The sequence below is a fragment of the Rhinoderma darwinii genome, chromosome 7, assembly GCF_050947455.1.
Source record: "Rhinoderma darwinii isolate aRhiDar2 chromosome 7, aRhiDar2.hap1, whole genome shotgun sequence".
Lineage (NCBI taxonomy): Eukaryota > Metazoa > Chordata > Amphibia > Anura > Rhinodermatidae > Rhinoderma > Rhinoderma darwinii.
This window is the reverse complement of record NC_134693.1, coordinates 79254636-79281024: the sequence shown is the minus strand read 5'-3', so window position 1 is coordinate 79281024 and position 26389 is coordinate 79254636. Positions and strand designations below refer to the sequence as shown.

Below are 26389 nucleotides of genomic sequence, written 5' to 3'. Positions count from 1 at the left end.
CAAGCCGAATCAAACCAGGAGTGTACGAGGTACCAAACGCAGAGCAGAAGAGTAGTCAGTAAGCCAGGGTGAGTATGAAGCAGGGTCAAATGGTTCAGAAGCTGCAGCAGGGCCAGGAAACCAACAGAGAAGAAACAAGCAAGGAGGAACAGGAAAGGCAGGTATAAATAGACAGAGGGCGGGAGCTAGCTCCGTCTGGCCAGGCTGTGATCGGCTCTCCCACTCCTAAGCCTGCCATCCTGAGTGGTGGAAGATGGAGTCAGTCTCATAGACATAGAAGCAGGTGCAGACTGATTACCTATGGGCGTGGATACAGAAGCTGTGCCTGGCAGATCCTTAACAGGCACATACAAAAAATATGGTGAAATCCTATTCCATGTAAAACTCCCTCAAAAAACAAGGGGGCACTCGATCCGTCTGGAGAAAAAAAAAAAAAGATTCTATCTGCAGAGGCGACAAGCCTTCTTTACTGTGAGAACTGAATCTATGGAACAGTCTACTGCAGGAGCTGGTCACAGTAGCTACAGTAGATGGCTTTAAAAAAGGCTTAGATAATTTCCTAGAATGAAAAAATATTAGCTCCTATGTGTAGAAATTTTTCCCTTCCCTTTTCCCATCGCTTGGTTGAACTTGATAGACATGTGTCTTTTTTCAACTGTAATATGTAACTATGATGTTTTTCTCTGCCCATATTAGTATTTGAGCCGCTACTTGGTACAGGACCTTGCTTCTGCTCCCTCCGTTTGTTTAGGTATGTCACGGGGGCTACGATGTCTCATAGGATCTTTATATATCTGCCCTTCAAAGATTGTAAAGCCTGAAATGCCTCACTGCTGACAGCTCTCTCATATTGAAGGATGCGTGTCCCATCAGAGGATCCCATAAGCCTTGAACCAGAGAAGAGGATGTGTGGGCTCCCCAGCCCCGACAACTGGCATCTGTCATGACTACCAGTTGAGGGCTTGGTCTCCAAGGGATTCCTCTCTGGAGATGAGCGGATATTACCTACCAGTTTAGGGATAACACTACCCCTGAAGGAACTTCGACTGACCTGTACAGGGAGGATTGGTTCTTGTCCCACACAGAGGAGAAACCGCTGCAAGGGTCTTGAATGGGCTTGAGCCCAATATATTGCTGGAAAAAAAGATCGTTGAGGTTTGGAGTCCCAAGATAGTCATAACCGATCAAATGGAGTGATAACATCTTCTGCAAAATAAATAAATTTTCAATGGGATGGAAACTTTTCTTCTGGAACATTGGACATTCTCAGCGAGTCTAGAAGGACTCCTAGGAATCACTTTCTGTTTTGGGAAGAGGTCTGATTTTGTGATTTATCAGCCAGCCTAGGAAGGAGAACGTTTGAAGGACGAGTTTTAGATCTAGCAACAGTTGTGAAGCAGAGGGGGCTGAGATAAGAAAGTTGTCTAGATAAGGAATTATCTGGACCCCGTTCAGAGAGCTTGGAATTGAAAATTATGTATTGTATTGTTGAGAAACACAGCAGTCCTTGGAAACATCTGAGATTCTGGGTGAATAGGAACGTGATAGTAGGCGTCGGTCAAAACCAGTGTAACCATATGACAACCTGAAGATAGAAGGTTTACAGTGGATTTTACAGTCCATCTTGAGTGTTAAATACTGGTTGAGGGCTTTTAGATTTATAATGACTCTTGCTGAGCCGTCTGTTTTCTTGACAAGAAAAATAGGAGAATAGAACACCCGACCTTCTTGAGAATTTGGCACCGCAGTGATGACCTGTTCCTGAAGGAACAAAATTTTTTTTTCTAGAGATATCTGACTTTATGCGGAAATGCCGGTCATACTTAGGAAAGTTTTTGGATGAGAGGAAAGGAATTCTAGCTGGTAGCATTGCTGAATTACGCTTAGAACCCATGGGGAAGGGGAGCTGTTCTTCCTGGCTACTAAAAGATCTTTTAACCGTCCCCCTACCGGACATCTGACATCACTGTGGAGGTTGATATGACGGATTATCACGGTTGAATAGAAAATTTTTTCCCGTGCCTCTATAAGGTTGAAACTTAGATGATTCCTGCTCCCATTTATAATCCTGACCTCCATCACGGTTCTTTTTTTGGTTACGAAGGATCAGTGTTGCTGAAAGAGTTTCTGATCCACTGGGAGCTTCTTTTTCTTCACTGCCGCTTTCTCGAAGATGTCATCTAATCCAGATCCAAATAGAGGATGCCTATGAGCTTATTCTTAGAGCGAGGACCAGATCCTTAAACAGGTGGACCTTCTTCCTGCGTTTGATAACGCAGCAGATCTAGCTGACAGCTTAACTAAATCCGCTTAGTCATCTGCTAGGTAGTTGGCAGCTTTCATCAACATGGGTAAGGATGAGATGATGTCTTCACTGGGAGTACCAGCAGCAAGATGGGTTCCCAGTTGATCAATCCAGAAATAGCGACCTCGCTGTGCAGGTAGCCGAGATCCCTGGCCTAAACATATCTGTCGAATCTTCCCATGTTCTCTCAAGAAGAGCTTCTGCTTTCTTATTCATGGGGTCAGTAAGTTACCCAATATCCTTGAATGGTAGTGAGGATTTCTTGGAGATACCTGCTACAAGGGCATCTACTCTTGGAACTTTGTCCCAGAGTTCCGAATCTTCTTCAGCAAACGGATATTTGCGTTTAAAGGCGTCAGAAACTGTTGTTCTCTTTTCAGGATCCTTCCATGCTTTAGTTCGTTTCTTGACATTCTTATGAACAGGAAACACTTGATTTCTCCTTTCTCCCAGGCCCTGGAACATCTGATCCTGAATGGAGAGAGGTTCTCTAGTATCCTCAATATTCATGGTAGCCCGAATAGCTTTGAGAAGACACTCTGTATCTTCCATCAGACTGAAGTGTATACCAGTAGTGTCATCCGATGAATCTGAGTCAATCTGGGACTGAACTTCTCCTTCATCGGAGTCAGATAATACCAGAGCTGTAGCGTGTATAGAGGGTTGATGTCCGCTAAAAATAGAGGGCCTTGGAGAACGAGCATCTAATTGAAGAGAAATAGCAGAGCTAACCTCTTTAATAATAGATTTTAAGCTATCCAGAAACTACAGTGCTTCATCCACCACTAATTTCTGAATGCATTTTGAGCATAATGCCTTCTTAGAAGAGGAGGACAGTTACTCCTTACAGACTCCACATTTCTTAACCAGCCGCTTAGGCAGGGCAGTTTCCTTAAATAAAGCACAATAAAATATTGAGGTAAACTAGTGGAAAGGAAGAAGTCACTAGTTTAATAGCTTCAGCCTCGAACCTAGTCAAAGGAGGGAGGGAGAAGTAATAAGGAGGAGGAGGGACATCCTGGCCAGAGGCAACCACAGGATCTGTAGACTTGCGGGGATCCACTACATCAGAGGGAACAGACATGGTGAGAAAATGCAGGCATACACTTACCTGCAGTCTTTTAAGTTTGAATTTTGGCACCCAATCCGCTGGGCTCCGCCCCCTTGCTGCTCCAGCCAATCCTCGCTCTCCTACGGATCTCAGCGTCATGACTCTGACGCCCGTGCGCGTCACACCATGCGACCGGAAGCGCTGAGACCCAGGAAGAGTAAAGGGACTCCCGGCAAAAGGAATCCCGGTCTGCTGAGGCACACTGTGCCTGATCCAGGTTCCTGCGTAGCAAGGAATCGGGCCCGGGGCTGTCTGCAGTGGAGGACTTTCGCCAAAGAGCGGGAGGGAAGCCCGTAAGCCGCCCGCGACCCCACTCACTGCACCAGCCCTCCGGACCCCACCGAAGGTGTGTATTGGGCAGGGACAAGGCTGGGTGAAAAGAAATCTCGTTTCCTACTCTTCCACAACAGCAGTAGACGTCCCTACTTCCCAGAGAGACAGGAAACAACTGGATAAAGTATGGACGAGGGGCCTTTTATCTCTGTGTCCATTGTTGTTCCTGTCCCTTGAGAGGCAGGGAATCCTCCTATGAGTGCCGTTGTGGAGGTGCCAGGAAAAGGACATTTCTCAGTGCTACACTGGCCTGTGCATAAAGGTCTTTTTCACAGCGTAACAAATATCTATGGATTATTTTATTGTTTTTTTTTACCCCATTATTATACCATCTGACTATGTCCCTGGAGTACTCTGCCCACCTTACATATGCCCCCACATTATAAATTAAAATACCAGTAATACCACAGACGAAACTACTACCAAGCAAAATCCACACCCCAAAAGCCAAACGTTGCTGCCTTCCTACGGAGCCCCACGGTGTGCAAAAACAGCAGTTTACTTCCACATATATGGCATCGCCATACCCTGGGAGAATCCTGTTAACAATTTTTGGGTGTGTGTCTCTGGTGACACAAGCTGGGCACAACATATTTGACACTGAAATGGCATATCTAGAGAAAAATTGCAATTTTTACTTTGCACCATCCGCAGCGCATTAATTTATTGAAAAGACCTGTGGGGTGAAATGCTCACTACACCCCTTAATAAATGCCTTGAGGGGTGCAGTTTCCAAAATGGGGTCACTTCTCAGGGGTTTCTTTTATTGTTTCACATCGGAGTCTCTGCAATTGCGTACCAATACTTTGCTAATCGCCAAATTAGGCCTCAATTTTGAATGGTACTCTATGAATTCTGAGCCCTCTCGAATGTCCAGACAAAAGATTAGGGCCACATGTTGGGTGTTTGTAAAACCGGGAAACACAGCATAATAATTAGAGAGCTGTTTTGTTATGGTAGCACAAGCAGGGCACCACATACTTGCATATCTATGGAAAAATTCCCATTTTCCCTCTGCAACATCGAGTGCACACTAATTTCTGGAAAACACCTGCAGGGTTAACATGCTCACTACACCCCTAGGTGAATACCTTGAGGGGTGTAGTTTCCAAAATGGGGTCACTTCTGGGGGATTTCCACTGTTTTGGTCCCACAGGGGCATTGCAAATGCGACATAGCGCCCAAAAATGGGCTCCTTCCCTTCTGAGCCCTACTGTGTGCCCAAACAGCAGTTTATGACCACAAATGGGGTATTGCCGTACTCGGGAGAATTTGCTTTATAAATGTTGGGGTGCTTTTTCTCCATTATTTGTTGAGAAAATAAAAAAAATTGGAGCTAAAGCTATTGCAGAATAGTGATTTTTTTTTCTTCTTTCATTTTCACTGCCCAATTCTAATAAAATCTATGAAACACCTGTGGGATCAAAATGCTCACTACACCCCTAGATTAATTCCTCAAGGGGTGTAGTATCCCAAACAGTCACTTTTGGTTGTTTCCACTGTTTTGGTCCCACAGGGGCTTTGCAAAAGGGGCATGGTGCCAAGAAACAAATCCAGCAAAATCTGTGCGCCAAAAGCCAAATGGTGCTCCTTCCCTTCTGAGCCTTGCCGTGTGCCCAAACAGAAGTTTATGACCACATATGGAGTATTTCCATACTCCAGAGCAGTTGCTTTACAAACATTAGGGGGCTTTTTTTTTCTTTAGTCCTTGTGGACGTTGTTTGTTTGTTTTTTAGCTAAAACTAAATCTTATTGGAAAAAAAATGAACATTTTTCATTTTCACGTCCAAATACTAATAAAATCTATGAAACACCCGTGGGGTCAAAATGCTCACTACACCCCTAGATGAATTCCTTGTGGGGAGTAGTTTCCAAAATGGGGTCTTTACTTTGTTTTAGCATCACAAGACCTCTTTAAACCTGACAAGGTGCCTAAAATATATTCTAATAAAAAGAAGGCCCCCAAAATCCACTAGGTGCTCCTTTGCTTCTGAGGGCTGTGTTTCAGTACATTAGCACACTAGGGATATTTCTAAAAACGGCAGAATCTGGGCAATAAATATTGAGTTGTATTTCTTTGGTAAAACCTTTGATTATATTGATTAACCCCTTAATGACCGCCGATACGTCTTTTTACGGCGGTCATTAGTGGGCTTTATTCTAGAGCGCCGCCAAACTACGTCGCTGCTGTAGAATAAAGTAAACAGAGCAGGGAGCCGTGAAATCTCCCTGCTCTCAGCTGCCAGAAGCAGCTGAGGGCTGGGGGCGTCCCTGCTCTGCCGGGTGAGATCGATATTAGTATCGATCTCACCTGTTTAACCCTTCAGATGCGGTGCACAATAGCGAGCACCGCATCTGAATGGTTTTGCAGAGAGGGAGGGAGCTCCCTCTCATCTCACTGACACCCGGCGATAAAATCGCCGAGTGTCTGTGTCTTCTATGGCAGCCGAGGGTCTAATAAAGACCCCCAGGTCTGCCTGCAGCGAATGCCTGCTAGATCATGCCGCAGGCATGACCTAGCAGATGCCTGTCCGTTTTAAACGAACAGGCAGTAATACACTGCAATACAAAAGTATTGCAGTGTATTATAATAGCGATCGGAGGATAGTGAAGTCCCCTAGTGGGACTAGTAAAAAAAAGTTTAACAAAGTTAATTTAAAAAAAAAGTGAAAAAAAAAAATGAAAAACCGAGCTTTTCCCCTTACAAAATGCTTTACTATTAAAAAAAACTACAATAAAGCAAAAAAGTTACACATATTTGGTATCGCCGCGTCCGTAACGACCCCGACTATAAAGCTGTTACATTATTTAACCCGCACTGTGAACGCCGTAAAAAATAAAATAAAAAACAATGGAAAAATTGCTGTTTTCTGTTAATCCTGACTTAAAAAAAATTTGATAGAAAGTGATCAAAAAGTCGCATCTACTCTCAAATGGTACCAATAAAAACTGCAAGTCGTCCCGCAAAAAACAAGACCTTATACAGCTATGCCGACGCAAAAATAAAAAAGTTACAGCTCTTCGAATGTGACAATGGAAAAATCTAAAAAATGGCTTGGACATTAGGGCCCAGAATGCCAGCAGGGGGAAGGGGTTAAATATGAATTTCTGCAACAACAAAAAAATAAAAATTGGTAAATTTCATCTCCACTTTGCTTTAATTCTTGTGAAACGCCTAAAGGGTTAAGAAACTTTCTAAATGCTGTTTTGAATACATTGAGGGGTGCCATTTTTAAAATGGGGTGACTTAAGGGGGTTTGTTTTTTTATAGGACCCTCAAAGCCACTTCAAAACTGAACTGGTCCCTCTAAAAATAGCCCTTTGACATTTTCAAGTTCTAAGCCTTGTAACGTCCTAGAAAAAGAAAAGGATGTTCAAAAAACAATGCAAACAAAGTGCACATATGGGAAATGGTAATTAACCAATTTGGTTGGTATTACAATTTTCTTTAGCAGTAGATACATTTTAAATTTAGAAAAATGCTAATTTTTACAGTTTTTCGCTAAATTTTGGTGTTTTTACACAATTAAATACTGAATGTATTGACCAAATTTTACGCCTAACAAAGTACAATGTGTCACAAGAAAACAATCTCAGAATCTCTTGGATAGCATTTCAACGTTATTACCACATAAAGTGGTATGTCAGATTTGAAAAATAAGGCTGTCAGCAAGGTCAAAAGCGGGAAGGAGCTAAATTCAATCAGTTTTATATGCAAGAAGTCTATATATAAACATATACCTGATTAGAAGGGGAACATCTATGTGATGTGGGAATAAAACAGTTGTGCTCAATTCTGTTGCTAACAATTGCAGAACTACTGATGTGGTACAGAAAAAACGTTGGTGATTATGTTAGGCTTATTTACAGAGATATTTTTTATTCCCTTGTGACTGCAAGAGGTATAGCCATATTGGTTATCACTTTAGAATTAGATTTTCAGCGACTTTAATCAACTACTTTTAGGCCCTGTTCAAACTGAGTTTTTTGGCGGAGAAACCGCTCCGCAAAACTCGTCAAAAAACGCCCGAAAATGCCTCCCATTGATTTCAATGGGAGTTGGACGAGGTTTTTTACTGCGAGTAAAAAAAACACGTCGCGGTAAAAAGTAGCGCCATGACCCATCTTGAGGCGGTTTCCGCCTCCAAAACCCCATTTCAATCAGTCAGAAAGGGTAAAAAAAACACCTTGACGAGTTTGTCAAACCACTGTGCAAAAAACGTCTAGAGCAGTTTTTGCAGGAGGAATTTTCACAGCCTTAAACTCGTCCGCCTCCCATTGAAATCAATGGGAGGCATTTTCGGGCGGTTTTTGACGAGTTTTGCCGAGCGGTTTCCGCACCAAAAAACTCAGTGTGAACAGGGCCTTAATTGAAAACTTAATTGGCTGATCGTACATGCAGACAAAATAACAGAAATATGCAATTTTCTCATAAGCGAGTTAAAAAATGACAACTAATATGGTTGCATGCTGTTGTATTATTTTCCAGCTAAGGTGGGCTTTAAAATGGTACCAAAACCAAAGATCTAGCCCTTATATTTAATCTGTGCCACTCACTTCTTACATAAAGTACATACTTGGTTGAGTTAGGGCTTGTCCACACGTAACAGACGTGCTGCATATTTTCCATTCGTAATTGCGGATGGAAAATACGCAGCGGAACAAATCTCATCCACAAAAGTCTGAGCAGAAATTTATTGTGGTGCGTATTTTTCGTACTGCAGCGTCAATTCCTGCTGCAGAAAGTGGACTGAATTGCTGCGTTTTTCAAGAGATATCACCATCTCCTAGCATTGAAAAACACGCAGCAAAATACGTACCATTTTCGGCAGTAAGGGTATGTGCACACGATAACTGTATTTACGTCTGAAATTACGGAGCTGATTTCAGGAGAAAACAGCTCCTGAATTTCAGACGTAATTGCCCGTACTCGCGTTTTGCGGGGCGTTCATTACGGACGTAATTTGGATTCAATGAAAAACGTCTTCAATTACGTCCCAAGAAGTGTCCTGCACTTCTTTGACGAGGCTGTTATTTTACGCGCCGTCTTTTGACAGCGACGCGTAAAATTACAGGTCGTCGGCACAGTACATTGGCAAACCCATTGAAATGAATGGGCAGATGTTTGCCGACGCATTGGAGCTGTGTTTTCAGGCGTAATTCGAGGCGTAAAACACCTTCATTACGCCTGAAAATGGGTCATGTGAACCCAGCCTAATAATGCAGGAAATGGTGCGGTTTTTCCGCAGCAGAATTGCTGCAGGAATTCCATTACATGTCGACAAGTCCTAAGGGTTTCATTTGTACTACTTACCCAGCATCTGTCCTACAAAGTGGGCACAAATTCTTCCATCATTGCCAAGAAATGTGTAAACTGTGGATGATTTACTTTCTAAGAATGTCTGAAAGCTAGACAGCATATGTTTCTTGCGAACAACCTAGGCAAACGATATGTTAATACGTGCATCGAAAAAATTCCTCCCTACTTAATTACTCAACATTGTCATATAAATGATAATGCATCAAGCATATTAAAAGGATTATCCTGGTTTTTAAAGAGGTAGCCGATCGTCAGGATAGGCCATCAATATTAGATTAATTGGGATCAGACTCTGCCGCTGCCCCCCCCCCCACTGGTCAGATATTTAAAGGGGTCGCATTACTCGTACAAGCGCAGCAGCCTCTTGATTGTTTATATAGTAGACATTCCTTTTCATTCTTGCATACGCTGTTACAATCATAGCGGCTGTGCAAGGTATTGCAGCGTTGTCCTATTCAAGTGTCATTTTGTACATACTTTTTTCTGGCGTTTTTGAATTCCTACAGATTTTTATTCCGTTTTTTCCTCCCCGCCTTCAAAAAGTCTTATCTTTTTTTTCGTTGTCACAGCCATATGAGGGCTTAAAGGGTTTGTCCAGGAAAAAAATAAATCTAAAAAGTGTCCCCCAGCCTTGGCTTGCCTTCCCTAATACCCCCTATTAAACTTCTAACCAGTTTCTCTTTGATCTCCATCGTCACTGCTGCCCTTTCTATTTGTTTACATCCCTTGCTTCTGTTCCTGTCTGTTTCCTGTCTTGTAACCCACCATACCCATGATCCCTTGCTGCATCTGAGGAGACAGCTTACATCCCCCTTCCTCCCTCCACAGTATATCCGCTATTTGAATACTGCCACGCCCCTCTATGTTCACAGGGTCATTCCCTGCTCTAATTACAGACAGCTCCCTCCCTGCACACGGTCTTACACACTAGGGCTGGGTTCACACGACCATGTTACGTCCGTAATGGACGGAACGTATTTCGGCCGGAAGTCCCGGACCTAACACAGTGCAGGGAGCCGGGCTCCTAGCATCATAGTTATGTATGATGCTAGGAGTCCCTGCCTCGCTGCAGGACAACTGTCCCGTACTGTAATCATGTTTTCAATACGGGACAGTAGTTCCACGATGAGGCAGGGACTCCTAGCATCGTACAGAACTATGACGCTTGGAGCCCGGCTCCCTGCACTGTGTTCGGTCCGGGACTTCCGGACAAAATAAGTTCCGTCCATTACGGCCGGAACATGGTTGTAGCGTCCATGGCCGCAGGCCGTCCGGTTCACTCACCTCCCGACGCCCGCAGCCATGGATCTGTGAGCGCTGGTCCCCGTCTCCCTCCTAGGAGACGCCAGCGCTCACTTCTGCTCCGTTCGGCTGTGTCCCGTAGGGTGCGCGCGCACGCTCGCGCCCGGCCTTAAAGGGCCAGTGCGCGCAATAAGGAAATCGTCATCATCAACTGCCACGATTTCCTGGTCTATAAGAAGGCCCCTGGCCTTCTAATCCTTGCCTGAGCGTTGTTAGTTGTCTGTCTTGCAAATGGTCCCTTAGTGTTTCCCGTTCCTGTTACCCGTGCCTTGTTACCCGTTCCTGTTTCCCGTGCTTTGCCTTAGTATCTAGTCGTGCCACGTCCTGTCGTCCGCCATGTCCTGTGTCATCCGCCACGTCCTGTGTCATCCGCCACGTCCGGCGCCATCCGCCACGTCTGGCGCAACTTGTGGCTCCTGTGTCATCCGCCACGTTTGGCGCCATCCGCTGCACCCATCTCATCTGTGCCAGAGCTGCGGCCACAATCCGGACTATTCAGGTACCCTTGTGCGGGACATTGTATTTCTGGGGTTTCCTGTGGTTTGGCCAGCTGCCTTCCCGCTACGGCGGTACGGCCTAGTGGGTCCACTAAGCCGCTTTGTGACAATGGTCGTGTGAACCCAGCCCAAGACGAAATTCACACGAACGTGTGCGTGTTGCGCGCGCAAAAACACCGCGTTTTGCGCGCATTGCAGTTCCGTGTGTCATCAGTGAATGGTGCGTGGCTGCGTGATTTTCACGAATATGCCATCCTTATGACACGGGGTTTCGATGCTTAGAAACTGCAATGAATGTGTTTTTTTTTCCTTCATTTATTTAACAACTGTAGCGCGAATCACGCGTGACACATGGAAGTGCTTACATGTGCTGTGAGCGATTTTCAAGCACCCATTGACTTCAATGGGTGCGTGATGCGCGAAAAACACCCAAGTATAGGACAATTGACTAACATAGGTCCGTGCGACGCGCATGATTTTCACGTGCGTATCACGGACGTTAACTACGCTCGTGTAAATGAGGCCTAATAATCATCATTATCCTTTGTGTCTCCAACTATCCCTCATCTAAGTACAGGCACGCATCTTCCTCCCCCACTCCTTTTACGGCCTGATAAATGTAAGGGTATGTTCACATGCAAACTCAAAAACGTCTGAAAATACGAAGCTGTTTTCAAGGGAAAACAGCTCCTGATTTTCAGAAGTTTTTTAAGCCACTTGCGATTTTCGCGGCCGTTTTAAAGAGCTGTTTTCAATAGTCTATGAAAAACGGCTACAAAAACGTCCCAAGAAGTGACCTGCACTTCTTTTTCGCGGCCGTTTTCAAAACGGCCACGTAAAAAAACGGCCCATCGAAACAGAACGCCTTTTTTCTCATTGAAAACAATGGGCAGATGCTTGGAGGCGTTCTGCTTCCGATATTTTGGCCGTTTTCAGCCCGAAAAACGGCCGAAAATAGGCAGTGTGAACATACCCTAAGTTTGCCCAGTCCACCTATGTGAGACATCTTGGCACACAAAATCCAGTCAGCACGTTTTCCTCACCTACTGCTGGATCTGTTCCAAGAGATCCTGTATTAGGCCCTGTTCACACGGAGTTTATTGTTGGCAGAAAACTCTGCCTCAAAATTCTGTCTGGAATTTTGAGGCAGATTTTGGCCTGCCTGCATGCTGTTTGCTGTTTTTTGCAGCGAAACACGCCTTCTCTGCTTCCCATAGATGTCAATGGGAGGTCAGAGATAGAAGCGACAAGTCCTATCTTCGGGCGTTTACTTTTCCCGCGAGCCGGTTTTACCGCTTGCAGGAAAAAAACGCCTCTGCCTCCCATTGAAATCAATAAAAGGCGTTTTTTGCGCGTTTTCCAATGCGGTTTCCACATAAAAAAAAAATCTGTTCACACGGCTTATTTTCAAGTGGTAAACTGACGAAAAATCTAAAGCAGAACGTCTGCAAACATCTGCCCGTCGATTTAAATGGAAAAAATGGCTCTCTGTTCCGACGGTGCGTTTTTTTACGTGGCCGTTTTGAAAAACGCCCGTGTAAAAAAACGCTATGAAAAACGCAAGTTGCTTAAAAAATGGCTGAAAATCCCTTGTAAACAGCCCCGTATTTTCAGACGTTTAGGCCCTGTTCACACTGAGTTTTTTTTTTGACACGTTCTTTGACGCGGAAACCGCGTTGGAAAACACACCAAATAACGGCTGAAAATGCCTCCAATTGATTTCTGTAGATAATGCCACACTCTACCTTCTATAGGTAGTGCCACACAACCCCCTTGTAGGCAGCGCCACACGGCCCCCCCGTGTAGGCAACGCCACACGGCCCCCCCCGTGTAGGCAACGCCACACGGCCCCCCCCGTGTAGGCAACGCCACACGGCCCCCCCCGTGTAGGCAACGCCACACGGCCCCCCCCGTGTAGGCAACGCCACACGGCCCCCCCCGTGTAGGCAACGCCACACGGCCACCCCGTGTAGGCAACGCCACACGGCCACCCCGTGTAGGCAACGCCACACGGCCACCCCGTGTAGGCAACGCCACACAGTCCTCTTGTACAGTCACCCCCCCATAGATGACACCCCTCTACCTTCCTGAAGGGGACGGCTCCAGGAGAAGTCCCTCACTTCACTGTCCATATATTGACAGTGAAGTGAGGGACTTCTCCTGGATCGGAATCCCCGGCCACAGCGCTGGGGATTCCGCTTCAGAAGTCCGACGTCACTGCGTCCATATATGGATATTGAAGGCAGGGACTTCTCTTGGAGCGTAATCCCCGGCCACAGCTTCGGCAACATTGTGGCCGGGGATTAGGAATTCCGCTCCTCCTCCTCCTTCTCACATGCACTTCAGTGCGGGAGCTCCAAGAGTGAAGGAGGAGGTGTGGACGACAAGACACGAGGAGGAGGGGGTGTGTACTATGAATTATGACACTCCATGTCTTTGCTCAGCCTGCACTTCCTGCTATTTAAAGACACGGCGCGTCATCAACTAGGTCTACAGGTGGCAGGACCAGAGGAGGCGGAGCTCTGAAGAGCTCATGAAACATCTGCCTGGCCCACTGCCTGTAAATTTAGTTGATGACGTGTCGTGCCTTTGTTCCGCCGGAAACACTGGCTAAGTAAAGACACGGTACGTCAGAGGAAATAAAAAATTTACCCTGGGTGCGGTCTCGTGACCACAGATAAAAACAGGGTAACGCTGGAACAGGTAAACAGACACTATATTAGAAGTGTTATTAAATATGTCCACTTAAGTTAAAATTATACCTGGACAATCCCTTTAATTTTAAGGGGACAAATTATACTTTCTAATGCCACTATTTAAATTTATTTGTGATGTACTGGGAAGCTGGAAAAAAAATTCAGAAGGAGGTGGAATTGGAAAAAACCAACAGTTGCGCCATTTTCTTAGGGGTTTCATTTTTACGGTGTTCACTGTACGGTGAAAATGACAAGTTACCTTTATTCTGCGGGTCAGTACAATCACAGTGATACCAAATATGTCATTTTTGTTATGTTTTATTACATTTAAAATAAAAAAAAAGAAGTTTGAATAAAAATAAAAAAATTACATTGCCATATTGTGACACCCGTAACTTATTTTATATTTCCGTGTATGGAGCAGTGTAAGGCACAATGCACACAAACATGTTTTTGCGGCCGCACTTCACCTGAAAATCTGCGTGTGAATTGCTGTCCCATTCATTTCTATAGGCCCATTTGCAAACGAACGTGGTTCCCACTGTCCATGCTTTGCCCGGGAGCCTGGACCGCAAAGAGATAGGACATATTTTATTACGGCCGTATTTTGCAGTCCAGGCTCATTGAAATGAAGGCACAAGGCCATGTGTACGGCCCGCGGATGATACTCCCCGGCCGTCCGAGCCACAAATCACTGGCCGTGCACAACACTACAGTCGGGTGTTTGAGCCCTAAGGAGTTTTTGTACGGGGAAAGATGTAGTTTTTATTGATACCAATTCGGGGAATGTCTGGCATTTCGATCACTTTTTATTCAATTTTTTTTTTGGGGTTGAATAGTTATTTTTTTCTACTATGGCGTTCACCGTATTGGATAAATATTTTTATATTTATATCGTTCGGGCATTTTCGGACACAGGCATATCTAATGTGTTTATGTTTATTTACTTTTATATGTGATCTAGGGACAGAAGGGGTGATTTTAATTATTTTTTTTATATTTTTAAAAATACATGAAAAGGCCTAGCCGAAGTCTCGTTCGTGAAAAGGCTTGAAAAGGTTATCACTAACTGGTTAATTTGGATTGAACACAATATTTATGAAGCATCTCAGAAAATGTGGGGGTCTTCAGAACGCCCTTTTCTTACACACGCACCACTATGAAGTAGCAGTTTTAACATACACCCTAAGGCCGGGTTCACACGGGGTGGGATACGGTGCGTAAAAGCACACAACATATCCACCCTGTGCGCCGGAGGGAATTTCGGGTGAAAAACTGCACCAAACTGTGGTGCAGTTATTCACCCGGAATGTCCGCTTTGGAAAACCGCTGCATTAACCGGCCTGCTAGAATTGGCTGTGATTGGCTTCAGCGGCGGTCACATGGGATGAAGCGTCATCCCAGGAGGAAGGAACAGACTCCTAGGTAAGTACAGTGGGTTGGTTTCTTTTCAGAGTTGCATTTTTTGCGGCGGAATCGCTGCAAACCCGCCGCAAAAAAACGCAACAACTGTTGAATTCAATGGGGAGGTAAAACCTTCAACGAATAGCAGAGGAAACCCGCAGTAAATATGTGAAATTCCGCACCGCAGTTAAATTTCCAAGCAGTTTTTCCACTCAGCATTTACGCAGCATGCGGATGAGATTTGTTCAATCTCATCCACTTTGCTGCTACTGTATTCTGCTGAGTTTTTTCCTCCCGCAATCCCGGACAGAAAAAATGCAGCAATTCCGCTACGTGTGGACAAGCTCTAAAGGCTGGGTTCCCACAGTGCAGATTTGGCATGTTCTGGTCTGCTCTCGATCCAATTCTGGTTTTGGCTTCCAAAATGCATGCAAAATCTGCAATGTGGGAACCCAGCCTTAGGGTATGTTCACACGCAAACTCAAAAACGTCTCAAAATACAGAGCTGTTTTCAAGAGAAAACAGCTCCTGATTTTCAGATGTTTTTTTGTGCCACTCGCAATTTTCGCTGCGTTTTTTACGGCCGTCTTTTTAACTTTTTTCAATATAGTCTATGGAAAACGGCTCCAAAATAGTCCCAAGAAGTGTCTTGCACTTCTTTTTCGCACCCGTTTTTTTACACGTAAAAAAAACGCAGGGAAAAAAGCTGTCGGAGCAGAACGCCGTTTTCCCATTGAAATCAACCCGAAAAACGGCTGAAAATAGGCCGTGTGAACATACCCTTAGGCTACATGCACAAGTTGCGTAATTTGGTGCAGAAAAGCTGCATCAAAACCGTAGGCAAACCTAGGTTATTCCACAGGTAAAATCCATACCTAAAATGTTTTTAATGCGGAAAACAAGTGCGGTTTTATGCTGTGGATTTTGGTGCATTTTCTTTTATAAACTTGTCAGATACATCTCGCAAGAGGAAACGGATTTTAAAATACGCACCACAGGTCAATTTACGAACGGAAAGATTCTGCAACGTGTAGATGAGGTTACTTAGTCTCATTTACTTTGCGGTTACAGTATTAGGCTGGATTTACATGAGCGTGTGCATTTTGTGCGCGCAAAAAAAAACGCAGCGTTTTGCGTGCGCAAAAGGCACTTATCAGCTCCGTGTCAGCAGCATATGATGCGTGATTTTCGTGCAGCCGCCATTATTATGACACTGTTTGTATGTTTGTAAACAGAAAAGCACGTGGTGCTTTTCTGTTTTCATTCATACTTTTTACTGCTCTTGTGCGAATCACACGCATCACACGGAAGTGCTTCCGTGTGGTTTTCACGCACCCATTGACTTCAATGCGTGATGCGCGAGAAACGCACAAATATAGGACATGTCGTGCGTGTCAAGCAGCGGACATACGAAGCGTGAAAATCACGGACTGTCTGCACGGCCCCATAGACTAGCATAGGTTCGTGCGAGGCGCGTGAAAATCACGCGCGTTGCACGGACGTTTTACACGTTCGTGTAAATAAGCACTTACGCTGCGGATTCGCTGTGGGAAAATAAGCGCATCAAATCTGCACATTACGTACGCATAGTGTGCATTTGGCCTAACTAAGCTCTAGCAAAAAATAGACTATTCCAAAGCTGATATTCAGAATCACTTATGAAATGTCAAACCAGATTTCAAAGAATTTGTTTTTAGGCCTCCCACACTCGAGCGTGTTCAGTCCATGATACACAGTCCGCACGCCCAGTTGGTCATTAAGAAATGCATTAGAATAAATCTAAATTGGGTCATAACTCCGTCAAAATTGATAGTTTTTCTAAACAAAAAACACTGCTGTAATCAGCGTACGAGATAGGGCATTTATAATGTGGTGACAGAGCCTCTAAGTACTGCCGATGAACACAAAAGAAAAAAAGGTTAGAGCTTAAGGCGGGATTCACACGACCGGGTCGTTCCCGAGCCCGAGTGTCGGCCGGTAATTTCGGCCATTTTGCCCGGCCGGTTTGCATTACGTTTTGCATCCGTGCCGGTCCGGGCAGATCCGGACAGTGACATCAGCGGCAACTCCTGAAGGGGAATCCCCATGTGTTCGGGGATTCCGCTTCAGGAGTTTCCTCTGAAGTCACTGCCCAGATATGGACAGAGACATCAAGCGCTCTGTCCAGGAGCGGAATCCCCAAAAACACGGAGATTCCGCTCCTTCAAGGAGCTAAAGTGCGGCTAGCACATAGAGCGGGGAGATACCTCCCAGCTCTGCTATAGTGGCGTCGCTACAGTAGTAGCAGCCACAGCAGCTGCTAGCGGCGCCATCGAAGGTGTCGCCGGGCCAGGGTGCTTTTCAAGCAGGGGAAGGGAGCCAGCGCAGCGCTCCCTTCCACCTGCTGTACACCCCGGCCCTGCCACACAGTGTACAGCGATGCCATTCGTCCGAATGACATCAACTCCTCCTCCTCACATGCACTCTGCGCTGTGAGAAGGAGATAGAGCGCAAGCGCCGGAAAACCCGGCCATCACTCGGGACACATCCCGGTGACGGCCGTGTAATACCCGGCCCCATAGACTTCTATGGGAGCCGGGCGGCCGGGTACCCGGGCGAAGATAGAGCATGTCCTATTTTTTGACGGCCGGTTTTCCCGGCCGTCAAAAAATCGGTCGTGTGAATAGCCCCATTAGGGGTCTATTATTCCTAATGCAGCCGGGTGCCGGCCGATTTATGAACGGCCGGCACCCGGCCGGGAAAACCTGCCGTGTGAATGAGGCCTTAGGCCCTGTTCACACTTGTTTTTTTGCAGGGGGAAAAATCTGCCGACCTGCCTGTACTTTATTTAGTATTTCGCAGCGTATTTTGGCCGCGGCCATTGATGTGAATCGGAGGTCAGAGACGGAACGCCAGAAGGGCATGACGCTTCTTTGTCCCCATGAGCGGTTTTTTTACGGGAGGCGTTTTTGGCACGGTTTTCACGTCACAAAACGCACCAAAAAACTGTGAACTGGGCCTCAGCATTAAAAACACTATACGTATAACATGCAGAGGGGGTCAACCACCCTTTCTAGCACCTTACATCCCGCGGTAGCTATTGACTGCAGCATCTAAGGGGTTAAACTGGAGCACGCGCTACAGTGAAGTGTTGGCTGTAACGTACAGCAGACACCCACATTGTATGGAGCGGGCTCAGCCCGTGAGCCCGCTTCATACTTCCCCCTACCTGGCTTTGACGTAAGTGTACGTCATGTGTCGGGAAGGGAATAATTGCATCCATCAGCGTCCATCTTGCTAGTCATCTTTTTGACGGACATAAAATTGCAGAGTACAGGACTTTTTCTAAAGAAGAAACGATGTCTAACGGATGAGTTATATTTATCATTGTGTCAGTGTATAACTGATACAAACGGATTGCAATCAGTTTGCATCCGTTATTTTGATTTCAATGGGATTTTTAACCCCTTAGTGACCAGCCTATTTTAGGTCCTAAAGACCAAGCTATTTTTTTTGTTTTTCTATAGTCACATTCAAAAAGCTATAACTTTTTTTAATTTTGCGACGACCTAGCTGTATGAGGACTTGTTTTTTGCGGGATCAGTTGTACTTTTTAATGCCACCATTTTGGGGTACATATACATTTTTTGATTAACTTTTTTTTTGGGGGGGGGGGGGGAATAGAAAAAAAAACCTGAAATTCCACCATTGTTCTATGCTATTAAATGGACGATGTTCACTGTGCGGTGCAAATAACACATTAACTTTATTCTATGGGTTGGTAGGATTACAGCGATGCCACATATGTAGAGGTTTTTTTATGTTTTACGACTTTTGCACAATGAAAACTCTTTTGAACTAAAATTATTTGTTTTTGCATCGTCGCTTTCCAAGAGCTGCAATTTTTTCCTTTTGCCGTCAATCTGGTGATTTTGGGCTTTTTTTTGCAGGACAAGGCTGTTTTTTTGGTACTGTTTTGGGGTACATGGGACTTATTGATTAACTTTTATTATGACTTTTTTGGGGGGCAATGGAAAAAAACAGCAATTTCGCCATTGTTTTTTGCATGTTTTTTTTATGTTGTTTACCTTGCGGTTTAAATGACATATTAACTATATTGTTTGAGTCATTACGGTCTCGGCCATAGCATATATGTGTACTTTTATTTATTGTTTATACTTTTACAAAATAAAACCACTTTTTATGGAAAAGAAATAGAATTGTTTTTTTACTGTAATTTTTATCAATAATTTTTATTTCACATTACTTACTTATTTTTTTAGTCCCACTAGGGGACATTACCATGCGATCTTCAGATCGTTGCTATAATGCTTTGGTATACTTCGTATACCAATGCATTATTGGCTGTCAGTGTAAATCTGACAGGCAATCTATAGGCATATGCAGGGCGATTGCATTTGCGGGCCACCGATGTGTGACAGCTCGCTCCCTCTGTAGACAAGTTAAATGCAGGCTCCAGCCTGCACGGGCCGTGAAAAGGCGGCGGCCTAGCCTAAGGCCCCTTAGTGACCACCGTGAAAAGGCGTATTGGTGGTCACGAAGGGGTTCAAGGATCCATTTCAATTTTTAGATCAGAAAAAGGATAGAACAGAGTTACGGTTTAAACAACAGCAAGTGTGAATTTAGCCAGAGGTATGGATTAATATGAACACGAAGATGGCAGAACTGGAAACATTTATTAGGCAAAAGAAAGTGAAGCAGCACTACCAAATTTTTGAAAAAAAGATCCTTTTATTCCATGTGCGACATTTCAGCTCAGTGTAAGGGTATGTTCACACGGCCAAATTTCAGACGTATACGAGGCGTATTATGCCTCGTTTTACGTCTGAAAATATGGCTACAATACGTCGGCAAACATCTGCCCACTCATTTGAATGGGTTTGCCGACGTACTGTGCAGACGACCTGTTATTTACGCGTCGTCGTTTGACAGCTGTCAAACGACGACGCGTAAAAATACAGCCTCGTCAAAAGAAGTGCAGGACACTTCTTTGGACGTTTTTGGAGCTGTTTTCTCATAGACTCCAATGAAAACAGCTCCAAAAACGGACGTAAAAAACGCTGCGAAAGCGGCGTGAAAACGCAGCGAAAAATGCGAGTTGGTAAAAAAACGTCTGAAAAGCAGGGTCTGTTTTCCCTTGAAAACAGCTCTGGATTTTCAGACGTTTTTGTTGACTACGTGTGAACATACCCTTAGCCTTTCCGCAAGTCCCGGACCGAACACAGTGCAGGGAGCCGGGCTCCTAGCATCATAGTTATGTACGACGCTAGGAGTCCCTGCCTCTCCGTGGAACTACTGTCCCGTACTGAAAACATGATTATAGTACGGGACAGTTGTCCCACAGCGAGGCAGGGACTCCTAGCATCATACATAACTATGATGCTAGGAGCCCGGCTCCCTGCATTGTGTTCGGTCCGGGACTTGCGGCCGAAATACGTTCCGTCCTTTAGGGACTGAACATGCTCGTATGAATCCAGCCTAATACAGTATCAGCAAAAAAAACAAAACAAAAAAAAACGCACCAAAAATGGATAAAAAAAATAAATTAAAAAAAACAGGATTAAGTGATGATTTTAACTGCCGAACTACCTGTTTTTACTCGGATTTTTCACATCAAAATTAAGCTACGTGCGCATGTAGCCTTTGGTCTAACACATTTTTGGCCTTCAGCACCACCTTGATATTCCAGAATTTATTTAATTTTTGTATCAACACAACTGTATGTGGTCTTGTTTTTTGTGGGACAAGTTTCTAAATGTATTATTTTGGGATACATATTTAGCGACCACCAATACGCCTTTTCACAGCGGTCACTAAGTGGCATTAGGCTAGGCCGCCTTTTAACGGCAGCCTAGTCTAAGACCTGCATAGGTGTCCTGTACAGGCTGGAGCGGGGTTTCTGCTGTCTGATGACAGCAAGGCTCCTACTCCAACGGTAGCGAGCAAAGTTTATTTAGATCGCGGCTGTTTAACCCATTAACTGTTCAGTCAATAGCGACTGCAGTATTTAACTTGTTAACAGAGGGAGGGCGCTCCATCTCCCCCAACAACAGAGGCACGTCCTAAGGGTAGATACAGACGGACGTTGCGTTTTGCGCGCGCAAAAACATTTAACAGCTGCGTGTGTCATCCGTGTCTGATGCGCGGCTGCGTGATTTTCGCGCAGCCGCCATCATAGAGATGAGGCTAGTCGACGCCCGTCACTGTCCAAGGTGCTGAAAGAGCTAACTCTTTCAGCACCCTCGACAGTGAATGCCGAACACAATATCGAAAAACCTGTTGAAAAAAAAGAAAAAGTTCGTACTTACCGAGAACTTCCCGGCCGTTGCCTTGGTGACGCGTCCTTGGTGACGCGCCTATCGACATCGGGCCCCACCTCCCTGGATGACGCGCCAGTCCATGTGACCGCTGCAGCCTGTGCTTGGCCTGTGATTGGCTGGAGCTGTCACTTGGACTGAATTGTCATCCCGGGAGGTCAGACTGGAGGAAGACGCCGGGAGTTATCGGTAAGTCAGAACTTCGTTTTTTTTTACAGGTTCATGTTTATTGGGATCGGTAGTCACTGTCCATGGTGCTGAAACAGTTTAAGGGCATGACCACACATGGCGGAATTCCTCCGCAACTGTCCGCATCAATGCCGCACCTAATCCGGGTTGCGGATTACGGCTGCGGATCTGCACAAAATGTGCAGAAAATTGATGCGGACTAGCTGCTGCGGACTGCGGGAAAAGTGCTTCCCTTCTCCCTATCAGTGCAGGATAGAGAGAAGGGACAGCACTTTCCCTAGTGAAAGTAAAAGAATTTCATACTTACCGCCCGTTGTCTTTATGACGCGTCCCTCCTTCGGCATCCAGCCCGACCTCCCTGGATGACGCGCCAGTCCATGTGACCGCTGCAGCCTGTGCTTGGCCTGTGATTGGCTGCAGCCGTCACTTACACTGAAACGTCATCCTGGGAGGCCGGACTGGAGACAGAAACAGGGAGTTCTCGGTAAGTACGAACTTCATTTTTTTTTACAGATACACGTATATTGGGATCGGTAGTCACTGTCCCGGGTGCAGAAACAGTTACTGCCGATCGCTTAACTCTTTCAGCACCCTGGACAGTGACTATTTACTGACGTCTCCTAGCAACGCTCCCGTCATTACGGGAGCCACATTGACTTCCTCAGTCTGGCTGTAGACCTAGAAATACATAGGTCCAGCCAGAATGAAGAAATGTCAAGTGAAAAAAGCAAGACGCATCCGCAGCACACATGACATGTGCATGACAGCTGCGGACTTCATTGCGGAACTTTGAATCTCCATTGAAGTCAATGGAGAAATTCCGCCATGAGTCCGCCACTGCTCCGCAACAGACAGTGCATGCTGCGGACACCAAATTCCGCTCCGCAGCCTATGCTCCGCAGCGGAATTGTACGCATCGTGTAAACGAACACTGCTAAATTAAAGTGAAAGTCAATGGAGAAACGGCTCCGCTGCGGATTAACGCTGCGGAGTGTCCGCAGCGGAATTTAAGTGAAATTCCGCCATGTGTGAACCCGCCCTAACTCTTTCAGCACCATGGACAATGACTATCTCCTGACGTCGCGTACCGATAATTTTTTGCCGGGTTCGGCCAAAACGAGTTCGGCCGAACCCGGTGAAGTTCGGTTCGGTTCGCTTGTCCGGCTTCGCTCATCGCAAAGACACTCCGTTTGGATGTTCGGAAACAGAAAAGCACGTGTTGCTTTTCGGTTAACATTCATCCTTTTGACAGCTGGTGCGCTGTTTCAGTCGGTTCGCACGGAAGTGCTTCCGTGCAACCTGCGTGGTTTTCACGCACCCATTGACTTCAATGGGTGCGTGATGCGCGAAATACGCAGTTATTGAACCTGTCGCGCTTTTTGCGCAGCAGACAAACGCTGCGCAAAAAGCACGGACTGTCTGTACTGCCCCATAGACTTGTATTGGTCCATGCGTGCCGCGTGAAAACCACGCGGCCCGCACGGACCGAATACACGCTCGTCTAAGGCTGGGTTCACACGACCTATTTTCAGACGTAAACGAGGCGTATTATGCCTCGTTTTACGTCTGAAAATAGGGCTACAATACGTCGGCAAACATCTGCCCATTCATTTGAATGGGTTTGCCGACGTACTGTGCAGACAACCTGTCATTTACGCGTCGTCGTTTGACAGCTGTCAAACGATGACGCGTAAAAATACAGCCTCGTCAAAAGAAGTGCAGGACACTTCTTCGGACGTTTTTTGGAGCCGTTTTCTCATAGACTCCAATGAAAACAGCTCCAAAAACGGACGTAAAAAACGCGAGTTGCTCAAAAAACGTCTGAAAATCAGGGGCTGTTTTCCCTTGAAAACAGCTCAGTATTTTCAGACGTTTTTGGTCACTACGTGTGCACATACCGTTATAGATTGCCTGTCAGTTTTTATAGTGACAGACAATAATACTTTGGCATACTAAGTACACCCAATCATTTTATCTGCATTCTAAAGATCGCAAAGTGAAGTCCCATAGTGGGACTAAAAAAAATAAGTAATGTTAAATAAAAATTATTAATAAAGATTACAGTAAAAAAACACAAGTTTTTTCCATAAAAAGTGGATTTAAAAAAGTGTAAAAAATAAATAAACGTACACATATATGTTATCGCCGCGACCGTAATGACCAAAACAATAACGTTAATGTAATTTAAACCGCATGGTGAACGCCGTAAAAAAAACGGCAAAGACCGGTGAAATTGCTATTTTTTTCCATTAAAAAAGTTAATCAATAAGTCTCACATACCCCAAAATAGTACCAATCAAAACTACGTCTCGTCCTGCAAAAAACAAGCCCTCATATCACTACATTGACGGAAAAATAAAATATGGCTCATGGAAAGGGACGATGCAAAAATAATTTTAGTTCAGAAGTTTATATCGTGCAAAAGTCGTAAAAAAAACAATACATATGTGGCATTAATGTAACTGTACCGATCCATAGAATAAAGGTAACATTATTTATGCCCCACAGTGAATGGCGTGAATTTAAAACGTGAATTTAATAGTACAAGGGCGGAATCTGTTTTTTTTCTACTCCACGCCCCCCTCCCAAAAAGCTAATCAAAAAATAATATGTACCCCAAAATGGTGCCATTAAAAAGTACAACTAATCCTGCAAAAAACGAGTCCTCATACAGCTATCAAACACCAAAAAAGTTATAAAAATATTGCCAAAAATTAGGGCCTAAAGTAGGCTGGTCACTAAGGGGTTAATATTTATTAACACCTTCCCGACATTTGATGTATCCATACGTCATAGCCAGATAGGGCGAAGTATGGAACGCGCTCACGGAGTGAACCTGCTCCATACGATGCGGGTGTCAGCTGTACGCTACAGCCGACACTTCACAGTAACGAGCGGGATCACACGAGCGCAATCCTGCTCATTTAACCCGTTAAATGCCAAGGTCAATAGCCAATAGCAACCGCGGAATTTAAATAGTTAGAGGGGGCAACCCCCTCTGCCAGCTCATCGCGCCTCCCGCATTGCAGTCGCGGGGTGGCGATGGTTGCTATGGCAGCGTGGGGGCCTAATGAAGGTCCCCAGGTCTGCCATCTTGCACTCCTATTAAACCCTGCCTCTGGAAAGACGACATACTGCAATACATTAGTATAGCAGTATATAGTGCAAGCGATCCAACGATCGCTGGTTGAAGTCCCCTTGGGGGACTAATAAAAAAAAAAAAAAAAAGTTACAATTTGTACAATTACAAAAAAAAATTCCAATTTCCCCCATAGAGCATTATAAAAAAATAAATAAACATAATTGGTATCGCCGCATCCGTAAAAGTCTGAACTATTACAATATATAATTATTTAAAACGCACGGTGAACATCGTAGAAAAAAAAACAACGTAAACGCCAGAATCCCTATTTTTGGTCACCTAATCTACCATAAAAAATGGAGTAAAAGGTGATCAAAACCTCGCATGTACCCCAAAATGGTATCATTAAAAACTACAGCTTATCCCGTAAAAGGTTAACCCCCATGCCACTTAATCGACGGAAAAATAAAAAAAGTTATGAGAATTTGGCAACACAAAATAAATTACATTTTTTACTTGTAAAAGTAGTAAAATATATTTTTAAAAAAACTATATAAATTTGGTATTGCCATAATCTTATTGACCCTCAGAATAAAGTTAACATGTTTTAATTGCAGTGAATTCCATAAAAACGAAGCGCAAAAACAATGGAGGAATCGCTGTTTTTTTTTATTTTCTACAGCACAAATAACCTTTTTCCCGTTTCCTAGTACATTATATGGCACAATAAATGGTGCTACGAAAAACTACAACTCGTCCCGCAAAAATCAAGCCCTCATAGGACTAGATCAACGGAAAAATAAAAAAAGTTGGGCCCGATGCACACGAACGTGCTTTTGCGGCCACAAATTCCCCGAAAATCTACGGGAGAATTGCAGCCCCATTCATTCCTATGGGGCCATGCACATAACCGTGGTTTCCACGGTCCACGCATGGCCCAGGGGCCCAGACCGCGTAAAGAACAGGCAAGCCTTATTACGGCCGTGTTCTGCGGTCCAGGCTCATAGCAAATAATGCCCATGTGCACGGCCCGCGATTTGCGGGTGACACTACACCCCCAGCCAACCCGAAAATCACACATGGCTACGGTCGTGTGCATGTGGCCTTAAGGCTTTTCGCAGCAGCTCTAATTATATATATGGGTGTGTGTACACATATACATGCACAATGAGAATATGGGCTGCACTACGTGGGTCAATTTTTCTGCCGTATAATATCGCATCAGCCAAAACAGGAAGTGTGGATTTGGCCTAATGAGGGGGTAACGACCAATAACACCCTTATTAGACATTTCAAATACACCAAAGCCAAAGGCTGTCACAATTCGCTGGCCTCCACCTCTTGTAGAGAGACCCAGATATTGTCGGGACGCATTGTTAGAGTCTGAGAGAAATATATTTAATCCAGTCCACATACTAATGCATTGTCATCCATATACATAAGAGCACCGCTACAAATCTATTCACCGAAACACTTCCGTCCTCTATCATCTCAATCACACAGGCCAAGCAAAGACAGTTGTCACCGTCTCCTAGAAGCCAGCGGGGGTCATGACGATAGTGGACCCGATCATACAGCCGTGCCGCTGCCATAGACTGCGCTGACAGAACAATGCCTCAGAGGCCGTTCGCGCACTTTTCTCTGGTATTTCAAGAATTGTTCCTACCCAATCACTACGCAGCGACCATACTGAACGGGTTAGGTTGCGCTATCCAGTCAACACAAAGACCTGGTTCGGTTGCACTATTCAATTAGCACACAGCACAGAATTTATTCGTCTGCGCAGGGTCAGAGTGACGTGACTGCACAGTACAAATTGCTACCGCAAAGTCC

At 44.9% G+C, this 26389-nt stretch overlaps 1 protein-coding gene across 4 annotated transcripts in view; it reads right to left on the bottom strand.

Moving 5' to 3' along the window:
* The window catches only part of MEI1 (meiotic double-stranded break formation protein 1), a 957414-nt gene extending 931228 nt beyond the window's left edge, over positions 1-26186 (bottom strand). For 3 of the 4 annotated variants that reach the window (XM_075833602.1, XM_075833600.1, XM_075833605.1), the window contains exons 1-2: positions 26023-26186; positions 9064-9187 (exon numbers count right to left, since the gene is read on the bottom strand). In XM_075833602.1, the coding sequence (XP_075689717.1) occupies positions 9064-9187; positions 26023-26148 (250 nt within the window). In that variant the 5' untranslated portion in view covers positions 26149-26186. The remainder of the gene's footprint in view (positions 1-9063; positions 9188-26022) is intronic. The other variant, XM_075833603.1, reaches the window with a different exon arrangement.
* Between the last annotated feature and the right edge of the window lie 203 nt (positions 26187-26389).